This window comes from Xenopus tropicalis, chromosome 8 (assembly GCF_000004195.4).
Source record: "Xenopus tropicalis strain Nigerian chromosome 8, UCB_Xtro_10.0, whole genome shotgun sequence".
In the NCBI taxonomy this organism is placed as follows: domain Eukaryota; kingdom Metazoa; phylum Chordata; class Amphibia; order Anura; family Pipidae; genus Xenopus; species Xenopus tropicalis.
Window position 1 is genome coordinate 15,407,200 of NC_030684.2, and position 17,818 is coordinate 15,425,017.

Here is a 17,818-nt window from a genome sequence, read left to right on the forward strand (position 1 = left end):
AGGCTGGTATTTTCTAGTACAATCTAGTAGAAGAGATGGCTATTCTGAGACAATTTGCAATTGGTCTTTTTTTTTTATTTGTGGATTTTACTTAGCTTTTGTTCAGTAGCTTTCCAATTCGAAATTTCAGCAGCTGTCTGGTTGCTTGGGTTCAAATTAGTCTAGCAACCAGTCAGCGCTTTGAATAAGAGACTTGAACATGAGTAGGAGAGCACCTGAATAGAACGATAAGTAATAAAAAAGGACAATAAAACTGTAGCCTCACAGAGCAGTAGTTTATGGGCTGCCGGGTCAGTGACCCCCATTTAGAGCCAGACGAAGAATGCAAATGATTAAAAAAAAAAAAACTATAAAAAAATGAAGACAAATTAAAAATTGACCATTCTATAACATACTTGAAGGTAAAAACCCATTATCCAGAATGCTCGGAACCAAGGGTATTCTGGGTATGGGGTCTTTCCGTAATTTGGACCTCCATACCTTAAGTCTACTAAAAAATCATTTAAACCATTAAATAAACCCAATAGGGCTGTTCTGCCCCCAATAAGGGGTAATTATATCTTAGTTGGGATCAAGTACAGGTCCTGTTTTATTATTACAGAGAAAAGGGAATCATTTAACCATTAAATAAACCCAATAGGGCTGTTCTGCCCCCAATAAGGGGTAATTATATCTTAGTTGGGATCAAGTACAGGTCCTGTTTTATTATTACAGAGAAAAGGGAATCATTTAACCATTAAATAAACCCAATAGGGCTGTTCTGCCCCCAATAAGGGGTAATTATATCTTAGTTGGGATCAATTACAAGGTACTGTTTTATTATTACAGATAAAAAGAAAATCAGGTTTAAAATGGAGTCTATGGGAGACGGCATTCTGTAATTCAGAGCTTTCTGGATAACGGGTTTCCGGATAAGTGATCCCATACCTGTACTATGATATTTGGAGCAGCAGTTACATTTTCTAGCCAGTAGGGGGAGCTTAAACTTCATAACACTGCTATTGCTGTACTAGAGGATTAAACACACGCAGTGAGACGGCTCATAACCAAACTAAGAAGGAACCCCTATGGGTAAGGCCCTGTGGGGGTGAGAGGAGATTGAATTAATCTTGCTCTCCTCTTTTTTGCTCTCCTCTCAGGTGACGCTGAACATCAGGCCAGACCAAAGATCTTGCTATTCTGGATGCAGTGCGGCAAGGCAACAAAAAGACACAAAAATTTTCAAGGGGAACTGAAAGCCCTGGAGAATGAACTGAGAATCGATAGAGCACAAGGGAGACTGACGGAGCTGCCACACTAAACAAGGAGCCACAGGTAAAGGTCTACCTGGCTCTACCTCTAGGATTATATAGTGTTGTTCGCCCAGGAAGGAAGAATATTGGCGGCCATAACACGTTGCCAAGCGAACTGATCTTCTCCCGGTATCCCCACCTACGGGTGGGTTATATCGGGCGAATTCAGGCTTATTAGAACAAGGGATATTAGAACAACGATCAAGTACAGTACCTGTACTTGTCCCAACTAAGATATAATTACCCCTTATTGGGGGCAGAACAGCCCTATTGGGTTTATTTAATGGTTAAATGATTCCCTTTTCTCTGTAATAATAAAACAGTACCTGTACTTGATCCCAACTAAGATATAATTACCCCTTATTGGGGCAGAACAGCCCTATTGGGTTTATTTAATGGTTAAATGATTCCCTTTTCTCTGTAATAATAAAACAGTACCTGTACTTGATCCCAACTAAGATATAAATAATCCTTATTGGATGCAAAACAATCCTATTGGGTTTAATTAATGTTTTATTGATTTTTTAGTAGACTTAAGGGATGGAGATCCAAATTACGGAAAGACCCCTTATCCGTAATACCCTTTGTACCGAGCATTCTGGATAACCGGCCCTATACCTGTATGTCCTTAGGCCTTTAATGGCACTTTGCCAGGGTGCCCCGAGGTGTCATCCAACTATGTTATTTACATAATCAGATAAATTAGGTTTAAAAGGACACACGTGGATCACGTTCAGCCATAATGCCTGTATATAACCTGCCTAACTGCTAGTTGACCCAGAGGAAGGATAAACCCCTTCTGAGGCCTCTCTATTTGCTGCAGGGGGGGGGGGATTCCTTCCTGACTGGACCAACTGGTACCACGATCTCCCATAACCCTGTATTCAGCCGTCCAACCCATTCTAATCAGTCAGTACAGTACAACCAATCAGTGTTTTTACATATTTCTGGTTTGAGTTCTTGAGCCCAGTTGTATTTGGGGGTACAGTTCCCCTTATTATGGGGGGGCATTTCTTGCTGGGGGGGCAGTCCCAGTAGGGCCCTACTTTCCCCAATAGGCAGGTGTCGTGTAGATGTGCTTTTTGGCGAGGAGATCCTTATGGTTTGGGGCATTACAGAGAGGGGGGGTTGCCAGGCTATGATAGTATGGATGGTACAGGCCGAGGGCTCGGGGTACAGGGCTTGTTGCTGGTTACCAGATGGGTAACTGGTTTAGCCTTCAGTGTAATGGTGAGTACATGGCGTGAGTTGTTGCCTTATATATCAGCGCCCCCTGAGCCCCCACAGTACTGTAATCTTCTTTGCAGCTACAACTCTGTGTGTTTTGCCTTTTTATTGCCTCTGGCTATAATACCTTGAGCCTTAAGCTGCCCATACGCGCACCAATGATATCGTAGGAAACCTTGTTCGGTGCGTTTGGGGAATCCATGGGAACCGGTATCTCAGGCTGCGGATATGGGTCGTCTCATCACTCAGCCGGGATAAAAGATTTTTATCAGTAACCCACAAAACACTAACCCACTGCTGTCCCGCAATACCCTAACCCACATCCCACTGTAACCCACAAACACTAACCCACTGCTGTCCCGCAATACCCTAACCCACATCCCACTGTAACCCACAAACACTAACCCACTGCTGTCCCGCAATACCCTAACCCACATCCCACTGTAACCCACAAACACTAACCCACTGCTGTCCCGCAATACCCTAACCCACATCCCACTGTAACCCACAAACACTAACCCACTGCTGTCCCGCAATACCCTAACCCACATCCCACTGTAACCCACAAACACTAACCCACTGCTATCCCGCAATACCCTAACCCACATCCCACTGTAACCCACAAACACTAACCCACTGCTGTCCCGCAATACCATAACCCACATCCCACTGTAACCCACAAACACTAACCCACTGCTGTCCCGCAATACCCTAACCCACATCCCACTGTAACCACAAACACTAACCCACTCCTGTCCCGCAATACCCTAACCCACATCCCACTGTAACCCACAAACACTAACCCACTCCTGTCCCGCAATACCCTAACCCACATCCCACTGTAACCCACAAACACTAACCCACTGCTGTCCCGCAATACCCTAACCCACATCCCACTGTAACCCACAAACACTAACCCACTGCTGTCCCGCAATACCATAACCCACATCCCACTGTAACCCACAAACACTAACCCACTGCTGTCCCGCAATACCCTAACCCACATCCCACTGTAACCCACAAACACTAACCCACTGCTGTCCCGCAATACCATAACCCACATCCCACTGTAACCCACAAACACTAACCCACTGCTGTCCCGCAATACCCTAACCCACAAACACTAACCCACTGCTGTCCCGTAATACCCTAACCCACATCCCACTGTAACCCACAAACACTAACCCACTCCTGTCCCGCAATACCCTAACCCACCTCCCACTGTAACCCACAAACACTAACCCACTTCTGACCCGCAATACCCTAACCCACGTCCCACTGTAACCCACAAACACTAATCCACTCCTGACCCGCAATACCATAACCCACATCCCACCCTAACCCACATGACATTAACCCACTCCTGACCCATAATACCCTAACCCACATCCCACTGTAACCCACAAACACTAACCCACTCCTGTCCCGCAATACCATAACCCACATCCCACTGTAACCCACAAACACTAACCCACTCCTGTCCCGCAATACCATAACCCACATCCCACTGTAACCCACAAACATTAAACCATTTCTTACCCACAATACCATAACCCACATCCCACTGTAACCCACAAACATTAATCCACTCCTGACCCGCAATACCATATCCCACTGTAACCCACTCCTGATCCACAATACCCTAACTCACATCCCACTGTAACCCACAAACACTAACCCACTCCTGTCCCGCAATACCCTAACCCACATCCCACTGTAACCCACAAATATTAACCCACTCCTTTCCCGCAATACCATAACCCACATCCCACTGTAACCCACAAACACTAATCCACTCCTGTCCCGCAATACCATAACCCACATCCCACCCTCACCCACAAAATATTAACCCACTCCTGACCCGCAATACTATAACCCACATCCCACCCTCACCCACAAAACATTAACCCACTCAATGGCCCTAGAGTAGCAGCATGGGAATCCATGATCAACAAAGCTATACCCCTATACAAGCTAACGTACATAAGGAGAGGGTGCCCTCAAAAATTTGATAAAATATGGTCACCATGGATAGACGCAGAACCCCCCTAAGATATGCAGGTCAGGGAGGTACCCCCCATATCCCCCCCTTGAATAACCTACACACCCAGACACAAGGTAACAGTGTAACCCCAATATCTCACTAAGGCCCTGAAGGGCAGGCTAGTAACCAGAAACACAGCTTGAATGGCAAATAGCATCGGTATCTGCAAAGAAGGCACTGCAATGTTATTATTGTTATGTTGTTATTTACTTTATTTACTTTCTGTACAACAAGTAAATGACAATGGAAACAATATACTGCAAACTATGTACATTTACACTCAATAAAAGAATTGTTATAAAAAAAAATATATATATATTAACCCACTCCTGATCCCACAATACCATAACCCACATCCCACCCTAACCCACAAACACTAACCCACTCCTGACCCGCAATACCATAACCCACATCCCACCCTAACCCACATGACATTAACCCACTCCTGACCCATAATACCCTAACACACATCCCACTGTAACCCACAAACACTAACCCACTCCTGTCCCGCAATACCCTAACCCACATCCCACTGTAACCCACAAACACTAACCCACTTCTGACCCGCAATACCCTAACCCACATCCCACTGTAACCCACAAACACTAACCCACTCCTGTCCCGCAATACCATAACCCACATCCCACCCTAACCCACATGACATTAACCCACTCCTGACCCGCAATACCCTAACCCACATCCCACTGTAACCCACAAACACTAACCCACTCCTGTCCCGCAATACCATAACCCACATCCCACTGTAACCCACAAACACTAACCCACTCCTGTCCCGCAATACCATATCCCACATCCCACTGTAACCCACAAACATTAACCCATTTCTTACCCACAATACCATAACCCACATCCCACTGTAACCCACAAACATTAATCCACTCCTGACCCGCAATACCATATCCCACATCCCACTGTAACCCACTCCTGACCCGCAATACCCTGACCCACGTCCCACTGTAACCCACAACACACATCCCCACCCTAACCCACATGACATTAACCCACTCCTGACCCATAATACCCTAACCACATCCCACTGTAACCCACAAACACTACCCACTCCTGTCCCGCAATACCATAACCCACATCCCACTGTAACCCACAAACACTAACCCACTCCTGTCCCGCAATACCATATCCCACATCCCACTGTAACCCACAAACATTAACTCATTTCTTACCCACAATACCATAACCCACATCCCACTGTAACCCACAAACATTAATCCACTCCTGACCCGCAATACCATATCCCACATCCCACTGTAACCCACTCCTGATCCACAATACCCTAACTCACATCCCACTGTAACCCACAAACACTAACCCACTCCTGTCCCGCAATACCCTAACCCACATCCCACTGTAACCCACAAATATTAACCCACTCCTTTCCCGCAATACCATAACCCACATCCCACTGTAACCCACAAACACTAATCCACTCCTGTCCCGCAATACCATAACCCACATCCCACCCTCACCCACAAAATATTAACCCACTCAATGGCCCTAGAGTAGCAGCATGGGAATCCATGATCAACAAAGCTATACCCCTATACAAGCTAACGTACATAAGGAGAGGGTGCCCTCAAAAATTTGATAAAATATGGTCACCATGGATAGACGCAGAACCCCCCTAAGATATGCAGGTCAGGGAGGTACCCCCCATATCCCCCCCTTGAATAACCTACACACCCAGACACAAGGTAACAGTGTAACCCCAATATCTCACTAAGGCCCTGAAGGGCAGGCTAGTAACCAGAAACACAGCTTGAATGGCAAATAGCATCGGTATCTGCAAAGAAGGCACTGCAATGTTATTATTGTTATGTTGTTATTTACTTTATTTACTTTCTGTACAACAAGTAAATGACAATGGAAACAATATACTGCAAACTATGTACATTTACACTCAATAAAAGAATTGTTATAAAAAAATATATATATATATTAACCCACTCCTGATCCCACAATACCATAACCCACATCCCACCCTAACCCACAAACACTAACCCACTCCTGACCCGCAATACCATAACCCACATCCCACCCTAACCCACATGACATTAACCCACTCCTGACCCATAATACCCTAACCCACATCCCACTGTAACCCACAAACACTAACCCACTCCTGTCCCGCAATACCCTAACCCACATCCCACTGTAACCCACAAACACTAACCCACTCCTGTCCCGCAATACCATAACCCACATCCACTGTAACCCACAAACACTAACCCACTCCTGTCCCGCATACCATAACCCACATCCCACTGTAACCCACAAGACATTAACCCACTCCTGTCCCGCAATACCATAACCCACATCCCACTGTAACCCACAAACACTAACCCACTCCTGTCCCGCAATACCCTAACCCACATCCCACTGTAACCCACAAACATTAACCCACTCCTGTCCCGCAATACCATAACCCACATCCCACTGTAACCACAAACATTAACCCACTCCTGTCCCGCAATACCATAACCCACATCCCACTGTAACCCACAAACATTAACCCACTCCTGACCCCAAATATTATAACCCACATCCCACCCTAACCCACAAGACATTAACCCACTCCTGCAGTTGTTAGAAGATTCTGATATCCATGATGAAGAGAACATGGAGGGCTGCCATCGGGACCACGATGTTAAAGATGTTTGTGGGGGCCCAAGGATGGTAATTAGGCCCCCTATTTATGCCCCCGACCCTCCCCCGATGGCTGCCTCGTTGTTGATGTTTCAGTGCTTCGTTCCTAAGGAGAGATTGTTCAGTGTTATCCATGGAGTAGGTGAGTATATAATAATTCTGCAATTTGTTCCTTTACTGTGACCATGACCCGCAATTCCATAACCCACATCCCACTGTAACCCCCAAACACTAACCCACTCCTGTCCCACAATACCCTAACCCACATCCCACTGTAACCCACAAACACTAACCCACTCCTGTCCCGCAATACCATAACCCACATCCCACTGTAACCCACAAACACAAACCCACTCCTTACCCGCAATACCATAACCCACATCCCACCCTAACCCACAAACATTAACCCACTCCTGACCCGCAATACCATAACCCACATCCCACCCTAACCCACAAACATTAACCCACTCCTGACCCGCAATACCATAACCCACATCCCACTATAACCCACAAACATTAACCCACTCCTGACCCGCAATACCATAACCCACATCCCACCCTCACCCACAAACACTAACCCACTCCTGACCCGCAATACCATAACCCACATCCCACCCTCACCCACAAACACTAGCCCACTCCTGACCCGCAATACCATTACCCACATCCCACCCTCACCCACAAACACTAACCCACTCCTTACCCGCAATACCATAACCCACATCCCACCCTAACCCACAAACATTAACCCACTCCTTACTCGCAATACCATAACCCACATCCCACCCTAACCCACAAGACGATAACTTACATGTGCAGTTGTTAGAAGATGCTGTCTATGAAGATTCTCATTCATCCAGGTCATGATATACAGTATCTAGTAGAATTAAGTCTAAAACAACTGGACTTTTCTGAGTTTTTCTTGAAAACGTTTCACCACTCATCCGAGTGGCTTCTTCAGTTCAAATGACTGGTAGGGAATTCCCCGGTATTTAAACTCTTGATGGTAGTAGAGTCACAGACATCCAATCACAATGGTTCCATTGAACTTGTTCAGTTAGGTGTTAGCTGAAACTGACAGGTGTAAGAAGGTATGATCCAATCACAATGGTACCAAGATTCTCATTGATGAAGGTGTTAATCCTTCAAAGTACATGACTGGAAGTGTGAACTGTTGTGAAACTGCCGGGGTAAGGATGTCAACGCGCCATTGTATGTTGGTGACAAGCGGTGTCTCAGGCCCCCTCCTCTGTTCAGGGATGGTTTTTTCCAGGTTGGCATAAATGGCCTCTTTCACACCTCTTTCAAACCATCTGTCCTCTCGGTCCAAAATATGCACGTTACTGTCCTCAAAAGAGTGACCTTTTTCTTTGAGGTGTAGATAGACCGCTGAGTCTTGTCCTGAGGAGTTTGCCCGCCTATGTTGGGCCATTCTCTTACAGAGAGGTTGTTTTGTCTCCCCAATGTATAAGTCTGAGCACTCTTCACTACACTGGACAGCATAGACCACATTACTTTTCATGTGCTTGGGTGTTGGGTCTTTCGGGTGCACCAGCTTCTGTCTCAGGGTGTTGCTGGGTTTGAAAAACACAGGAATGCGATGTTTGTTGAAAATTCTCCTAAGTTTTTCTGATGTTCCAGCAACATATGGAATGACTATGTTGTTTCGCCTGCTGTGTTCCTCCCTTCTGTTTGTAGGTCTGGTCTTTCTGTTGGTCTTTGATTTGGTTTTGATGAAGGCCCAGTCTGGGTACCCACAAGTTTTCAGAGCTCCTTTTAGATGTTTATATTCTTTCTCCTTGGCCTCTGCATTGGATGCCACAGTTTCAGCCCGATGATGTAGAGTCCTAATTACACCCAGTTTATGTTCCAAAGGGTGGTGGGAATCACCACCCACACAGGCCAGTACTTGCTGTTTGATTCCCACCACCCTTTGGAACATAAACTGGGTGTAATTAGGACTCTACATCATCGGGCTGAAACTGTGGCATCCAATGCAGAGGCCAAGGAGAAAGAATATAAACATCTAAAAGGAGCTCTGAAAACTTGTGGGTACCCAGACTGGGCCTTCATCAAAACCAAATCAAAGACCAACAGAAAGACCAGACCTACAAACAGAAGGGAGGAACACAGCAGGCGAAACAACATAGTCATTCCATATGTTGCTGGAACATCAGAAAAACTTAGGAGAATTTTCAACAAACATCGCATTCCTGTGTTTTTCAAACCCAGCAACACCCTGAGACAGAAGCTGGTGCACCCGAAAGACCCAACACCCAAGCACATGAAAAGTAATGTGGTCTATGCTGTCCAGTGTAGTGAAGAGTGCTCAGACTTATACATTGGGGAGACAAAACAACCTCTCTGTAAGAGAATGGCCCAACATAGGCGGGCAAACTCCTCAGGACAAGACTCAGCGGTCTATCTACACCTCAAAGAAAAAGGTCACTCTTTTGAGGACAGTAACGTGCATATTTTGGACCGAGAGGACAGATGGTTTGAAAGAGGTGTGAAAGAGGCCATTTATGCCAACCTGGAAAAACCATCCCTGAACAGAGGAGGGGGCCTGAGACACCGCTTGTCACCAACATACAATGGCGCGTTGACATCCTTACCCCGGCAGTTTCACAACAGTTCACACTTCCAGTCATGTACTTTGAAGGATTAACACCTTCATCAATGAGAATCTTGGTACCATTGTGATTGGATCATACCTTCTTACACCTGTCAGTTTCAGCTAACACCTAACTGAACAAGTTCAATGGAACCATTGTGATTGGATGTCTGTGACTCTACTACCATCAAGAGTTTAAATACCGGGGAATTCCCTACCAGTCATTTGAACTGAAGAAGCCACTCGGATGAGTGGTGAAACGTTTTCAAGAAAAACTCAGAAAAGTCCAGTTGTTTTAGACTTAATTCTACTAGATATTAGAAGATGCTGTTTCCCTGATGAAGAGAACATGGAGGGCTGCCATCGGGACCACGATGTTAAAGATGTTTGTGGGGGCCCAAGGATGGTAATTAGGCCCCCTATTTATGCCCCCGACCCTCCCCCGATGGCTGCCTCGTTGTTTTCGTTTCAGTGCCTCGTTCCTAAGGAGAGATTGTTCAGTGTTATCCATGGAGTAGGTGAGTATATAATAATTCTGCAATTTGTTCCTTGTTACTCTTTGCATTTATATGCATGTTTTATATCACGTTCCCTTTTGCTGCTAATTTAAAGGCCAACTACAACTGTCTAATAATAACATGTTCTCCCCTCTCAGATGTTTGTCTCTCCTGTAGATTTAGCCCAGTTTAGTGAGCTCTGCCCTAATCCAATCTTAGTCTTTATTCTTGGTGGCTTTAGTTATAGAATGATATTGTATGTAGGAAAGCAGGAGAATATTGTAGGAATGGGAACAGTAAATGATTACAGTCTGTGCATCACATGAACTATAATGAGAATGAGCAGTTCCCCTACCTCTGTGCAGGTGTTGGGCGATATTCCTCTGCACCCCCCTTTCACCCCGGAGCTCGGCAATGAAAGGGTGCGTGAGGAGCTGCCTTGCAGATGGTCTCCTGCCTGGGTCTCTCTGCAGGCACTCGCTGATGAAGAAGCGGAACTCGTCACTCCTGGAAAAAAAAACGGTGGTAAAATGATAATTGTTTGTGTTACATTTCCCAGAGTTCACAGTGTGACGACTCCCTGATCCTGCCGCTCTGTACCCAACCCAATCACAGCACAGGCAGCAATAGGGGGTGAGCCCCTTCCCTTCTAAGGGTTCCACTGCTCTGCCTGAAATGGGGGGCTATTGCACTTACTTATGAACCCTGAATTATAAGGGTACATTTACCTGTGACCAAATTACTGTCTCTCTGGTTTTGCCTATATCTTAGCCCGGCTTGTATTGGCTGCCAGATACCGGCCCCAAGAGCTCAAGCTCAGCACGAGAGTCTGCGTTTGCGCATAGAGCTACACATATTACGCATCACCTTCACCCTTATTTCAGCCCGGACTGGGATTCAAAATAGGCCCTGGCATTTCATATCCACAGAGGCCAAAACAGCCCCCCCAGCCCAATAAATAGCCACTGCCTATGGCATCTCACAGCATTTACCTGCCCTCACTTATTTCCCATTTATCCCTTCCCCATCCTTACTTTATGTCATATCCCAATGTCCCCCTCACCATAAAGTCTACCTTGCCCATTTCTCCACCTTTCCTGACTCATTCACACACCTTCTTACACGCTTTCCATTTCCCCACCCTCCCCACCTAACTGCCTATTCCATTTCCCCACCCTCCCCACCTAACTGGCTATTCCATTTCCCCACCCTCCCCACCTAACTGCCTATTCCATTTCCCCACCCTCCCCACCTAACTGCCTATTCCATTTCCCCACCCTCCCCACCTAACTGCCTATTCTACCCTCTTGCTGCCTTTTGCTATTCTAGTGAAAGGGACTCACCAATTGCCCCTTGATGATAATGATGGAATGGGACCGGTTGTTATTCTCTGGATCAGCTTCTGCTTGGGAAGTCTTCTGAATGCTGGGATGGAAAGATACAACACATAAACATGATGACTGATGAATACAACATTTGGGGGCGATTTGCTTAAATTGGCATATTTAAGCTTTTTTGAATCCTGTAAATTCTCTAACTCAATTGTGTGTGTATTTTTTTTCCTCAACCGGCATGTTTGCAAAATTGAATTGGGAATCGGGAAATAAGTTATTACCAAACCTTGCATATTTAAATAGCTTAAAAATGGGAAATATTATTTCCTCATTGACCTACAAATGTACTTGCCAGGTTTTAGTTACCAGTTCTTTAAATTTCTGTTTTAAACTCTTATTAAATGGGTACATTTTCAGGTTTGAAAAGTCAAATTCCAGTTTCTTTGCCTCAAAAAATTGTGTATTATTGAAACACAGGAAATTCAAATGTTAGTTAATCGGCCCCTTTGTTTTTAATATTTACTCTATAATAGTAATATTTATGTTACGGCGTGACACATAAATGCCCCCTGCCCATTCTAATAACAGTTCTACATGCAGTACAGTACACACACACACTCTAGGGTTTACTTACGGAGATGTCCTTCCGCCATTTGAATGGCTGCAATCCCTAGTGACCAGATGTCAGCCTGGATATTACAATATGGGGGAAAAGACGAGTATTAGAGAAGATTATACACAGAGTACATGAAAATAATTGCAGTTGCAGATGATTTGGATACTTCTGATACCTATCCACCAACACCCTGATAGTGATTCTATTTGGCTTGCACAATAACAAATCCATTAGAAGCCTATAATCCAGTAGTGAATTGCTGTGACTTTTATGTCTAGAAAATGTCCCCAAATACCCCAAACTGAGAGTCTGGAGTGTTACATGGAGTGTGACATCCCCATAAAGCATAAGCAGTCTAATGGAGTTGGTTTCTATTATTCTTGTGTCCTGCACTTAAAATGCATTTCACTCTCTCATTTCAGATTCTCGTATCACAGAAACCACATTACGGCTCTGGATTCTCTGTTATGAGAGGGGTAAGTAAAGCGAGTGGAACATTTACACGCAGTTCACCCTGTGTAAGTGACATAGTTTAAAGCTTAATATATAAAACTCGCCCACGTTCTATTCCTTTCTATGGGATTTTTAGAAGTGTATTTATCAAATGGTGAGTTCTAACTTTCATTCATTGATAAATTGGCTTCTAAAAATCCCATAGGAATGAATAGAAAGTGAGTTTTTCTGTGTAATCTCACATTTTGCTAAATATGCCCCTAACTCTAAGCTAAAAAGAGAGAGAAGACATGACAATACCTTATGGTCATATTCGCCGCTGTTTTGGGCAAAATGAGCCAGTACTTCCGGAGCCATGTATGCCATGGTCCCCGAAGTGCTGGCGCTCCTTCCTCCGATGGTCGCAAAGCAAAACTCACCTAAAATTGTATGACAAAAGCAGGAATGTTAATGTTTAGTTAGAAATACAAGCCAGCAGTAAACACCACGGAGAAAAAAATATCCTTGTGTCGCTTACCGATCTTCACTTCTCCGGATGAGGAGATGACAATGTGTTCGGGCTTGATGTCGTGATGGATTATATTCTTCTCTTCCAGATGGTTAAGGCCCTGAGAAATCAAGAAAGCAAAAGTAAGTATATAAATATTTTGTACTCTTTGATTAATTAGAAATATGAGAATAGCAGGAAGGAGTTTAACAGGTGACCTACCGTTATCACACTCTTGCAAATATAGGCGATCCATCTTTCGCCTAAGGTCCTTTTGGTGGCAATTAGCTCTTCTACAGTCGCACCGGTACAAAGCTCTGTAGCAATCTAGAAGATAAAGAAAGAATATTTGGCCAACTATTTTAGTTACCTACAATTTTATTGGGAACCCGAGGAAAAGGCTTTGTGGCTTTAAGTCTTGGGGGGACTGCAGTATCAGCTAAATCTGACTCTTTCTTACCAAACTGGATCATGTATGGATCCAAAATGCTAGCTTGTGTATTAGATCAGTTACAATTGGCATGTTTGCTGCATAAATGTGTAACCTCTCTGAATCAACACTTCCTTACCCATAGTCCTCCATGTTTTGATGAGGCCTTATGATAAAAGGCCCCATAGAAGTCGACGATGTTTTGGTGGCCAGATACAATTTGCAGGATTTCGACTTCTTTCTTGATCTCCTGTTGCTTCTAGTTTCAAACAAAAGAAACAAGGTAAATAAAATGGATACAATAACAGTTTCAAACACCCCAACCTAACTTGTCGTTATGAAAAATGACAGCTTTGTAATATCCCTACGTGAGTATTGTATAATATGACCGAGACCCCTTGTGTTCTTTTATATCAAACTGCATTTGTTATTTTACTGTTACATAGTTATTAGGGGCCAGGGTATTTCACTGACTGTATTTGGTTAGCAAGTTCTCTTTCTACTGATAACTATAATGTAGGTATAACAAAATACTAATTAGTATCTAATTAGAGTAATCATGAAGACACATTACCTTCTGATGTTTAATTATTATAATGGCCACTTCCAGTTGTTTTCTTTGGTGCCATCCCTGTTACAAAAGTAGGGAAAGAAGCTCAGTGATCATTACTAACGGAACGCTATGGGAAAGCAAAAAGCTATACAGTAGCATGTAAATATGGAAAGAACAAAGCTGTAGAGAGCACAACCAATGGACAGAATTACCCAAAAGCATGACACAAAATGCCTCATTTTAACACTGAATAAAATATCTTACAATGTAGACGACTCCGTTGGGGTCCTGCCCGATTGGCTCCCCTAGTTTCAAATACCTCCCGGGCTCCTGAAAAATAACATTGTATTTGAAAATGTGATAATCAAACTAATATTATTCAGCTGGACAAATAACCTTTGTAACATGAGAGAAGCACAGAAGGTATAGGAGGAACTTGTGAAACAGGGTGGAAGGCTTTGGGCTGGAAAATGGAAGCCAAACTGTGAATGTTGTGGCAAAATACAGCTTTACAGCTACTTACTGGGTATTTCTCCGAGAGTGGGGTGATGTTATCCTCCTGAGGAAGAGAAAAAAAAAGGGTTTAATCAGAGCAACTCATTTTGCGCAACTGCTAACATTATATTTTGTAGAACAAGGAAAGGATTCATTCATTCTTAAAGTAAATCCCCAGCTAACGGAGAACCCTCTGTATGAAAAAATCCTCTGATTGCAGGACTATGTATAGTGAAGCCTGGATCTTGGCTTTAGTCTGCATGTTCTAGAAGGGCAAAGAGAGATGTGGAAGGTCTGAGAGGCTGTAACGGAGGCAAAAAGTGGTGACCAACTGCCCCACTGAGCACTTGTGCATTTAACATTCAGGTAAGAGTGGAATGGGGCCTACATAAGAGTTTGTATGATGTGGTGGGATTGGGGGCCTGCACGGGGCCCGAATAGGTTTAAAATGGTTTAATGATATATTGAGAGAAAAGTATTAAATTCAGCTCAAACCTCCTTAATTTCCTCCACCTTCTTCTCACTCAGTTTTGTTGCTGAGCTCTCTGTTTGGCCGGTGTCGGGGCCAGTTTCCATCGGTGACTCCTGGGAAATATAAATACAGTTTGGCAACATTAGTAAGTACAGAGCCCCAGTGGCTCCCTGCTCCCTTACTTGTGCATTTGATTGGTGGCTGCAAACTCTGCAGAACCTAACCCCCCCAATGTTAGTGTTAGTCAGAGGGGCTTAAATTGCCAACTCAAAGTGGCTTTTTTTGTTTGGTATTTAATTCATTGCTGCTTACCTCAATGGTCTCTAGCTGAGGTTCCTCACAGCTTTCCAAGGGTTCCTAGTTAAAGAAGAAAACATCATTGTATAAGATCAACTCAATTCAGTAGAGAATATGATCAAATAAATCTGTTCAATTACTTTAATTATATAATGAATTATGATCAGTGTCTTTTTCTTCTCATTGGTTATTACCTTGTAGCTGCTCGCCTCAGCTGGTTCTTCACAATCCTGGATAAAAGACAGAAAAATGCAAGTACATTTAATAAATGGTATCAGTTTAAGCAATAACTGCACCATTTTTTGCTCAACCACAACTTGAGGCTGTAAATGAGCCCGACAGAGTGGTGCTTATTTACTTGTATAGGGGGAATGGCAGATGTGGTGGATTCTCGGCCTGAGATTAAACTCAGGCTGAATATCTTCCCCCTGTACCCCAAAAAGCTTATTGCTGTGCCTGCACCTGGAGCCATTGTGTTGGCTGGAGCTATACTCAGGAGTTTCCCACCAAAATCCACTCTGTTTGCCTAAACCCAAGGCAGCGCAATGGCTCGGGGCGCCGGCACATCAAGTATTTAGGGACATGGGGTCGGATTCCCAGCCTGTGTTAACAAATTGCTCCCCCAAAGTGAATCTAAAATGTCTTTCTCTATTGTGACCCTATTATTTTTTCTTACCTGGCAGATGTCCGGTTCCAGGATTTCTGGAGTCTCCTTAATAAAGAAAAGGTAAGAGAAAGATGTTTCACGTTGTAATAAAGAAGCTAATATACAGTCTTGCATAAAATACAGGGGGATTTTTATTTGCCCCTACTCTCCCCTCCCTGGCAGTAGCCTATGAGTTACATTGTATGAGTGGATGTAATCATAGCAGCCAATCATAGTTTTTTCATTTTCTAATTTATACAAGATAGAAGGCCGCTAAGTAACAGATGCTGACTGGTTGGTATGGGCAACTGCATTTGGGCAAGTTAGCCTCAGTTAAACTATGTTAGTAGATAAGGTTCCCTGTTAGGTAAATGTGATTATTATCCTTTACAGATATTGTTCATGAACCCTGTAGCTGAAATAAAAACACATTGGGACCCCTGCAAACTTTTTGGCCCCCGTACCTCACAGGTGTTGATTGGAGGGTCTCCACTCTCTTCCAAGGGTTCCTGGTTAAGAAGGAAAACCTCAGATCAGCAGAGAAGATGATAAAAATGCATCTTTTTCATTCATGTGTTATTTTCTGCTTACCTGTGAGTGGCAGGGGCCGGTGTCGGGGCTCTCCTGCCCAGTCACGTCTTCCTCCTGTTTAAAACAGAAAAATATTGTAAAACAAATTTTTATGGCTAAAAGCAAAGTGTGTAAAAGTGTTATTTGATATAAATATGTGAGAAATAGAAGGAGTATGTTGCTGTGTAACACAGGGCATAATAAGGAGGTGGGACAGACTCACCAACGCTGAAGTCAACAAATTGCCTCCCCAAAGTGAATCTGCATTTGATATTCTTTTAAAATATCTTTTTCTATTGTTAATATATGTTAATAAATGAACTGTACCCACAATTAAAGAAGAAATGCAACACCCAAACATCTACATTTGCATTACCCATAAATCAGAGCTACGTAGTGGGGTGGATGGTTGTTACATTTGGTTCTGGCCTTTCTGTTAAGAAACAACTAACATTTAGGCATGGGTGGAATGGGGCCTATATAGGAGTTTGGGAGATGTAGGGCCCCAAATAGGTTTAAAAAGCTATAATGTTATATTGAGGGCAAAATGATCATTCAAAATACAATTCATTGCTGCTTACCTCAAAGGTCTCTAGCTGAGGTTCCTCACAGCTTTCCAAGGGTTCCTAGTCAAACAAGAAAACATCATTGTATAAGATCAACTCAATTCAGTAGAGAATATAATCAAATAAATCAATTTTATTACTTTAATTATATAATGAATTATGATCAGTGTCTTTTTTCTCTCATTGGTTATTACCTTGTAGCTGCTCGCCTCAGCTGGTTCTTCACAATCCTGGTTAAAAGACAGTAAAATGCAAGTACATTTAATAAATGGTATCAGTTTGTGCATTATAGCTTTTCCCAAGCAAAAGTTTGGGAAGTCGTCGGTGCCTAACAAATTGCCCCCCCAAAGTGAATCTAAAATTTATTTCTCTATTGTGACCCTATTATTTTTCCTTACCTGACAGCTCTCCGTGTCGACGATTTCTGGAGTCTCCTGATTAAAAAAGGTAAGAGAAAGATGTTGCACGTTGTAATTTCCATTTTAAAAAAGCTAATATACAGTCTTGCATAAAATATGGGGTTATTTTTTATTTGCCCCTACT

The 17,818-nt window shown here is 43.6% G+C and overlaps 2 protein-coding genes and 1 long non-coding RNA gene across 4 annotated transcripts in view; 1 reads left to right on the forward strand and 2 right to left on the reverse strand.

Moving 5' to 3' along the window:
• Window positions 1–10,249: 10,249 nt before the first annotated feature.
• Window positions 10,250–13,170, reverse strand: LOC105945950 (serine/threonine-protein kinase dst4-like). Of its 2 annotated transcripts, XM_031892278.1 has the most exons (5): window positions 13,060–13,170; window positions 12,325–12,379; window positions 11,700–11,781; window positions 10,712–10,863; window positions 10,250–10,341 (listed from the first exon to the last, which is right to left on the reverse strand). In XM_031892278.1, exons 1-5 carry the CDS (start codon window positions 13,123–13,125, stop codon window positions 10,328–10,330), a joined length of 369 nt encoding a protein of 122 aa, XP_031748138.1. In that variant the 5' UTR covers window positions 13,126–13,170; the 3' UTR covers window positions 10,250–10,327. The 2 variants fall into 2 exon arrangements, with proteins under 2 accessions (XP_031748138.1, XP_031748137.1); XM_031892277.1 differs by lacking the exon at window positions 10,250–10,341 and having other exon boundaries at window positions 10,547–10,863.
• Window positions 10,323–12,892, forward strand: LOC116406994. The gene is made up of 3 exons (XR_004219954.1): window positions 10,323–10,881; window positions 11,686–11,902; window positions 12,729–12,892. It is a non-coding gene; the product is annotated as an uncharacterized LOC116406994 (long non-coding RNA).
• A 13-nt stretch (window positions 13,171–13,183) lies between the features above and the next one.
• Window positions 13,184–17,818, reverse strand: part of LOC116406975 (serine/threonine-protein kinase mig-15-like) — a 93,634-nt gene continuing 88,999 nt past the window's right edge. The window contains exons 6-8 of the mRNA XM_031892251.1: window positions 13,816–13,935; window positions 13,469–13,573; window positions 13,184–13,367 (exon numbers count right to left, since the gene is read on the reverse strand). Of these exons, the coding sequence (XP_031748111.1) occupies window positions 13,218–13,367; window positions 13,469–13,573; window positions 13,816–13,935 (375 nt within the window). The 3' untranslated portion in view covers window positions 13,184–13,217. The remainder of the gene's footprint in view (window positions 13,368–13,468; window positions 13,574–13,815; window positions 13,936–17,818) is intronic.

Bases quoted from the DNA above. Each gene is read 5' to 3' on its own strand.
- LOC105945950 (XM_031892277.1), bottom strand. From the start codon at position 13,125: ATGGCATACATGGCTCCGGAAGTACTGGCTCATTTTGCCCAAAACAGC. The intron at 12,380-13,059 runs GTATTGTCATGT...TGTAATATCCAG, and splicing joins GCGGCGAATATGACCATAAG to GCTGACATCTGGTCACTAGG. The intron at 10,864-11,699 runs GTGAGTCCCTTT...TTTTTTTTCCAG, and splicing joins TTATCATCAAGGGGCAATTG to GAGTGACGAGTTCCGCTTCT.